Consider the following 8,331-nt stretch of genomic DNA (forward strand, 5'->3'; position numbering starts at 1 on the left):
GGCACAAACTTGGTGGAACTCACAAGTTCAAACCTTGGGTATGGAAGCTGCATATCAGTTGACATGGGAAGAATTAAAAGCCATGGTGTTGGAGGAGTATTGTCCTCGAAATGAACTCCAAAAGATTTAAACTGATTTGTGGAATATCACAATGACTGGTTCTGATGTTACTGCTTATACCACTCGATTCCAAGAATTGGCAAGGTTGGTACCTCATATGGTGACTCCTGAGTATAAACGGATTGAAAGGTATATCTGGGGTCTTGTTCCTCAAATTAGGAGTTTGATTACTTCCTCAAAGCCGACCACCTTTAAAAGTGCAGTGTCTTTGGCGCAAACTTTAGCCGATGAGGCCGTCTGGGTACACTGATTAAGAAAAACTCTAGTGATAAGGAGGTGAATGAGAAAAAGGAAGTTGATGATAAAAGGTCGGGCGATAAAAGAAAATGGTTTGGAAAGTCAAGTAACCAAAACTACAAACGACATGAATCGGTTAAGGCATATATGGCAACTACTAAAACCAAAGGTTATGCTGGGAACAAACCTAAGTGCAACAAGTGCGCAAGACACCACGATGGGAGATGCAATTTGTGTGGTAAATGTAAGCAATGGGGACACCTTGCTCCTACTGGAAAGGGGAATACTGATAAGGGGAAACTTGCTTGCTATGAATGTGGGAGCATGGATCATTTCAGGAATAATTGTCCCAAATTGAGGAACAACAACAATCAGGCTCGAGGAAGAGCATTTGTGATCGGGACAAAAGATGCCCGCCAGGACCCCTCAACTGTCATTGGTACGTTTCTTGTCAATGATCACTATGCTCATATATTGTTTGATTTTGGTGCGGATTTGAGTTTTGTCTCTACCAAATTTAGACCTTTGTTGGGAATAGAGTCAAATAAATTAAAAGATAAATACATCATAGAGTTAGCAAATGGGAAGTTGATTGAAACTAGTGAAGTAGTCCAAGGATGCACTTTAGTCTTTGAGGGTCATTCGTTTGAAATAGATTTGTTACCCGTGGAATTGGGAAGTTTTGATATAGTTATCGGCATGGATTGGTTGTCTAAAAATCATGCCTAAATTGTGTGCTTCGAAAAGCTAGTGCGACTTCCACTATCGACTGGTGAAATATTGGTTGTTCAAGGAGAAAAGAAAACGATTGCTTTAAAGATTGTCTCATGTATGAAGGCTCGTAAGCTCTTGCGTAAAGGATATCAAGTGTTCTTGGCCCACGTTGTAGAAAAGGAACCCGAAGAACGATGAATTGAGGATATACCGATCGTACGAGGCTATCCAGAAGTCTTTCCCGAAGACTTGCCCGGATTGCCGCCCCCTCGACAAGTCCAATTCCGTATTGATCTGGTACCAGGAGCTGCACTAGTTGCGCGTTCTCCATATTGATTAGCACCATCAGAGATACAAGAATTATCTACACAACTTCAAGAATTGTTAGATAAAGGGTTCATTCGACCGAGTTTCTCATCCTGGGGAGCTCCGGTCCTATTCGTGAAGAAAAAGGACGAAACCCTTCGAATGTGTATTAATTACCGAGAGCTTAACAAATTAACAATCAAAAATCGGTATCCACTCCCTAGAATAGACGATTTGTTTGATCAGCTGCAAGGTTCAAGTTTTTATTCTAAGATCGATCTACGTTCCGGGTACCATCAATTAAGGATACAAGAGGAAGATGTACCCAAAACGGCATTTAGGACTCGCTATGGACATTACGAGTTCTTAGTCATGCCTTTCGGTTTAACTAATGCGCCTGCTGTTTTCATGGATCTAATGAATAGAGTGTGTAAACCCTGCCTAGACAAGTTCGTAATTGTATTCATTGACGACATCCTAATATATTCACGAACCAAGGAGGAGCACGAGCAACATCTGAAGTTGATTTTGGAATTGTTAAGGAATGAGAAGTTGTATCCGAAGTTCTCGAAAAGCGAATTTTGGATTCGGGAAGTCCATTTCCTAGGGCATTCATGTGGACCCAGCCAAGATCGAGGCGATTAAGAATTGGGAAGCGCCAAGGACTCCTACCAAAGTGCGTCAATTTCTTGGTTTAGCCGGTTATTACCGCCGTTTTATTGAAAATTTCTCCAAAATAGCCCAACCTTTGACTGCATTAACCCAAAAGGATAAAAAGTTTGATTGGGGCGAAAAGCAGGAGTCGGCTTTCCAATTATTGAAAGAGAAGTTATGTAGCGCACCAATTCTCTCTCTACCTGAGGGAGTAGACAATTTCGTCGTGTACTGTGACGCATCACACCAGGGATTGGGTTGTGTGCTGTTGCAAAATAAAAAGGTTATCGCATATGCATCTCGACAATTAAAAGTGCACGAAAAGAACTATACCACTCACGACTTAGAATTGGGAGCCGTCGTATTTGCACTTAAGATTTGGAGGCATTACCTTTATGGTACGAAGTGTTCCATCTTCACTGACCACAAAAGTTTACAACATATCTTCGCCCAAAAGGAGCTGAATATGAGGCAACGCCATTGGGTTGAATTGCTGAATGATTATGATTGTGAAATCAAATATCACCCAGGCAAAGCTAACGTGGTAGCTGATGCTCTAAGCCGCAAGGAAAGATTTAAGACTCTTAGAGTTCGTGCATTAGGAATGATCATTCACACAAGCCTCACCGCCCGAATTCGTGATGCACAACAAGAAGATCTCAAAGTAGAACATTTTCAAAAGAAATCCTTGAGAGGAATGGTGAGACAATTGGAACCCAAGGATGATAAAATTCTTTATTTATCGAACCGAATTTGGGTACCACGTTGCGGAGATCTTCGTACATTAGTCCTAGACGAGGCCCACAAGTCTAGGTACTCTATCCATCAGGGTGCCGACAAAATGTATAAAGATCTTAAAGAATTCTATTGGTGGCCTAATATGAAGGGCGATATTGCCACCTATGTCAGCAAGTGCTTGACGTGCTCGAAGGTTAAAGCTGAATATCAAAAGCCGTATGGACTTCTTCAACAACCCGAGGTACCCCAATGGAAATGGGAGCAAATCTCAATGGATTTTATTACGAAACTTCCTAGGACGTCAAGTAATTATGACACGATTTGGGTTATTGTTGATCGTTTAACAAAGACAGCTCACTTTCTTCCGATCAAGGAAAAAGACAAAATGGATAAACTTGCAAGGATTTATCTAAAGGAGATCGTTTCCAAGCATGGAGTGCCAATTTATATTATCTCCGACAAAGACAGCCGTTTTACGTCGCGTTTCCGGCAATCATTGCAAAAGACATTGGGTACACGCTTAGACATGAGCACCGTGTATCATCCACAAACGAATGGTCAGAGTGAAAGGACCATCCAAATTCTGGAAGACATGCTTCGCGCTTGTTTGATCGATTTTGGAGGTAGTTGGGATTCTCACCTACCGTTGGTTGAGTTCTCTTATAATAACAGTTATCACACCAGCATGAAAATGGCTCCGTATGAAGCATTATATGGTCGCAAGTGCCGATCACCACTTTGTTGGGCTGAAGTGGGTGACAAGCAAGTTACTGGTCCTGAAATTATCCAAGAAACCACTGATAAGATCTTCCAAATTCATGAAAGGTTGAAAGCGGCGTGGGACAGACAGAAAAGTTACGCCGATAACCGCCGCAAACCGCTCGAATTTCAAGTAGGAGATAAAGTCTTGTTGAAAGTATCACCCTGGAAGGGAATTGCTCGTTTTGGAAAACGAGGCAAACTAAACCCGAGGTACACTGGGCCATTTGAAATATTAAAACGGGTAGGTCTCGTGGCTTACAAACTTAAGCTACCTCAAGAACATAGCAGTATTCATGACACATTCCATGTATGTAATTTGAAAAAGTGTCTATCCGACGAAACGCTGATAATCCCTCATGACAAAGTTCACATTGATAGTAAACTAAACTTTGTGGAGGAACCGATTGAAGTGTCGGACCGGAAAGTCCAAAAGTTAAGACGTAGTCGCATTAAATTGGTGAAAGTTCGTTGGAACTCAAAACGCGGCCCAGAGTTTACTTGGGAGCGTCAGGATGAAATGAAAAGAAAGTATCCTCACCTTTTTCCTAAGACGCCAATTACGGACGACACGAACAGAATTTCGGGACGAAATTCTAATAACAAGGGGAGAATGTGACACTCCGTAAAACAGGTCATTTTCCGTACAATGCCTAAATATGATTTCTTAACGTTAATTCCCACATGATTAATTTTTGTTAAGTTTAATCACGACGAGTCTAGCATAGGTCGCATATGCATGATACATTGCATACAAGTAATTTATTTTTATTTTTTTAAATTACTCAAAATTTCGGATTTGGTCTAACGAACATGGACGTTGGTGATACTTTTAAACAACACGATTACATACATACATATATATATATATATATACATACATATATATATATATATATATATATATATATATATATATATATATATATATAAACAAACTAGGAGTTTGAGTTTTATGTAATACAATTATATTTTATAACTATTTCTATTATCGACAACGAACACGAAACGAACTAAGAGCGTTTGCTATATTTAAAATCCTACGCAAACTTACGAATGTTTAAGTTATAAGTAGTGAATAATCTTCATAAAAAAAATCACGCACACAAATAATTCTAATATCTAAATGCATACTATTAATAAATGTCAATTTGCTTGAAATTAAGTATTAAATGTCATTAAATAACAAATTTAATCCTGATTTGAATTACAAAACAAAACTCACGACCATTATTCCTTGGAAAATAAAATACACGCATACACCTTTCATTTATATCAAAGACTTAAATAGGTGTAACTATGGAGTCACAAGCAATTGGTCAATATTTTCAACAAAACAAATCTTTCAACAATCACCATCACCTACCCCTACCCTTTTCACCCATCACATTTGAAGATTTGATCCAACCCACTCCAACTAAACCGTGAACATTATCACCCCATCACTCCCTGTTTGCGTTTTCTTCCTTTCACCTATTGCACACTCAACTCCCACTATCTTATTTATAACACTACTAGAAAAATTGCTTTTAATGACACGCATAGCGTGTCATTAAAGGGTACAGATGACACGCAAATGCGTGTCGTTGAAGCCCCTGTCATAAATTAAACATGACACGCATCTGCGTGTCATGTTTAATGACACGAATTAATGACACTCTTTTTTGACACCGAATTGATACCAAAGTTTTAAGTTTTGGGATCGGTACGATACCGGTACCGATACGGTACGGTATTTCCTGTTTTTTTACCTTCGGTACCGAGTATAATCCCGGTACCGCTACCAAGATTATGCGATTTTCGATACTGGTACGGTACCGTGCTCATCCATAATCTAGCATTCAAGCAATACCATAGCTTATTTGCCTTATTAGTCCTTGTTTACAATCCCCTTGAGTCTATGTATCGTCCTAGAACCACCGTAGTAGCAAGCCCGAATAAGCAAAAACATTTATTGTGTTCTTGACCAAACAAACTTAAAAACTTACATCGATAATGTAAATAGAAAAAAGAAAATTAACTTGGGTATTAGGGGTGCAAACGAGCCGAGCCCGAGCTCGGCTCATTTAACTTACACAGAGCTCAAGCTCGAGCTTGACTCGTTTAGAGCACCATTTAAAAAGATCTAGCTCGGATCGTGAGTAGATTTCAAGCTTGAGCTCGGCTCGGGCTCGGGCTCGACGCGTTTACTATTTATTAATCTTTTTTATATATTTAAAATTATTTTTATATTTGCTTTTCATCTATAGCCACCTATGCAGCTAAAATGAGCAAAATAGTTCACTAGAGAGCTGAAACTAAACAAACACACAAAACAATATACAAAAAACAAAGCTACCAAGTTAAATCACCAAAATATATGCCTATTACACACATACATATTACCACAACATATGACCGTTTTTTGGAATTTAACAAAAATAAAGCTGTAGAAGAACCTGCGTATCTTCTTTGATGACTCCTGCATAATGTAATATTGCATGCCTTCCTATTCCTATGAAAACACCTACGGCCAGTAGTAACACCTGAGCAAGAACATGACATGTGACAACTCATTTAACCTGAAAAACAATATCCGTATGTTTAAAATTGAGGATTAAATAAAACAAATCTTACCGAGGATTCCATAAAAGGTTATTAAATTCTAGAAAATTTAAAACTTTTCTCTCTAATGGGTCAAACACGACTTTGTTTATCTTATAGATTTCCTTTAAGAAACTTTAATTTGAGTTCGACCAGTAATATAAACCATAGCCGAGTTCGATCCGTTAGAGATAAAACATAAAACCAAGTTTCACCTATTCTGGTTATCTTTTATCTCTAACGGGTCAAACATGTTGTTTTATATCAAGTGGATTTCATTAAAGGATACATATGGCATACAACTGTGTGTCGTTTGATCTCTTAAACGGTCAACTCGAGTTATATATATCTCTAACAACAGGCATTTCTATATGAACAACATATTGTTGTAGTTATTAACAGGAAGCCAATAAACTATTTTTTGGCATTATAATCCAAAGTATAACAAACCGTAAACCTCTCTGAACCATTACTGAAGTGAAATTAAAAAGACTTTTAAGTATAACATGATATAAATATCGTTTAAGATGTTTATTTAGGGGAATTATTGGGTATCTAACTATATATAAAACACCAATCTACATCTTGCATTAGGACTAACAATATGTTTAAAAAATATACTAACTATTATATCTCCTACTTATAACTAATAAGCTAACAGGAGACATAAGCTTTTAAAATTCACTATTATGTTCCACCACGTAATCCATTGGGTAGGTGCATTCAAATGGTAGTTACCAAATAATTAGCGGTGCATCCACATATATCCAAATTTAAGCCATTTAAACAAAGTTGCGCCATATGATCTAAACAAAATCAAGCCATAAGTTTTTAACACTGCATCCAAATTTATCCAGATACACCTCAACATATTAGAACACACAGAATCGAAATGCAACCCTAAACCCTAAGTTAAGATCAAAATGGAAGTCCTAAATAAATGATTCAGAAAATTATGCAGAAGATAGGTTGCCTTTTTAACTGTATTTGCAAGCAACCCAGCCCCAAATCAAATACATAAAAAGAAAATTAAACCCGACCAGATACAACAACAACAACAAAAACTGAAACAATCAAGCGCTTATAATAAAAGTCGTAGTACCTTACTAATTTTCTTAGTTTCAATTGCCGCAAGCCTTAACGTAACATCCAACAACAATAGAAAGGATCTATAAGACGATTAAAAAATGCCCTAATTAGAACGAAACCCTAATAGTTCACCAAGAGATGAAGAAGGAAGAAAGCGTGATCCTTGGAAATGAGTGATGGAGGAGGTTATAGGGATCTGGAAGAAGAGGGAGAGTAAAGTGGTTGTGTTACTTTGGGGTTTGAATTTTAGAATATTAGGCGGGTTTATAAATTTTCAATTGAAAGATGACATGCATTTTTTAAGCTACAACTTTTTTTTTGTTTACGACACTGAATTGTTGACACACAAAAAAAATGTCATGAATTTTTTTAATTTTGAAAAATATGACATGTTTTTAGGACAAGCGCATTTGCGTGTCATAAATCAGCGCGTGTCATAGTTTACATGTCATTAAAGGTCTTTTTCTAGTAGTGTAATATCATAAGAACTCAACCATACTAAACTCTCTCTATATATAATAAGACTTATAAAACAAAACCATATTTAGTTGCACCCACAAAACCAAAACATTCGGTTGTCTCTCCTTCTCACGCCCCAAACCCGACACCCATTTACACCACCCAACTCTCTTCTTGGCTCTACAACACAAATACATATTATTTTGAAGATATTTCAAAGATAACAACAATGGGTTAGGATGCTCTAAGAAGTGGAAATCAAGCTCAAGATCTTCTATGTTTCTTTTTAATCTCTAATCCTAGTGCTAAGTGAGCTAATTTCTTCTAAACCTATCTTTATATTTTATATACTGTGTTTATGTTAGTTTCAACTCCCAACTAAAAATTTACACACTTAGCATGTTAAAGAAAACTTGTAATCATGAATATAAACTCATTATACTTGATAAATACCTAAGGGACTTGAAAGGGGTAAATGATATGGGTTAAAAGCATGCTCAAATGTAGTTTACATATTTCTAAGATTTGATTAGAGTGATTAAATACATGTTGTCATACTTTAAAAAAATAAAAATAAATAAATAATCAAATCACTAAATGTTTTTATTTAAGAATGTTGTTTATATATTTGCTAGAAAAATATGTTATTCTTTATAGTGTGTTTACAAAGTT

The 8,331-nt window shown here is 36.9% G+C and overlaps 1 protein-coding gene across 1 annotated transcript; it reads left to right on the top strand.

The window, feature by feature from the left end:
• Positions 1–504: 504 nt before the first annotated feature.
• LOC143612774 (uncharacterized) lies at positions 505–1,086 on the top strand. The gene has a single exon (XM_077086674.1). The coding sequence runs from the start codon at positions 505–507 to the stop codon at positions 1,084–1,086; it is 582 nt and encodes a 193-aa protein (XP_076942789.1).
• The last annotated feature ends 7,245 nt before the right edge of the window (positions 1,087–8,331 follow it).

Source organism: Bidens hawaiensis, unplaced genomic scaffold (assembly GCF_021521415.1).
Source record: "Bidens hawaiensis isolate Kalapana, Puna unplaced genomic scaffold, B.hawaiensis_p1.1 tig00035545_1, whole genome shotgun sequence".
NCBI lineage: Eukaryota > Viridiplantae > Streptophyta > Magnoliopsida > Asterales > Asteraceae > Bidens > Bidens hawaiensis.

What these genes read in the sequence shown, in the direction of transcription:
- LOC143612774 (XM_077086674.1), top strand. Translation starts at nt 505, where the DNA reads ATGGCAACTACTAAAACCAAAGGTTATGCTGGGAACAAACCTAAGTGC.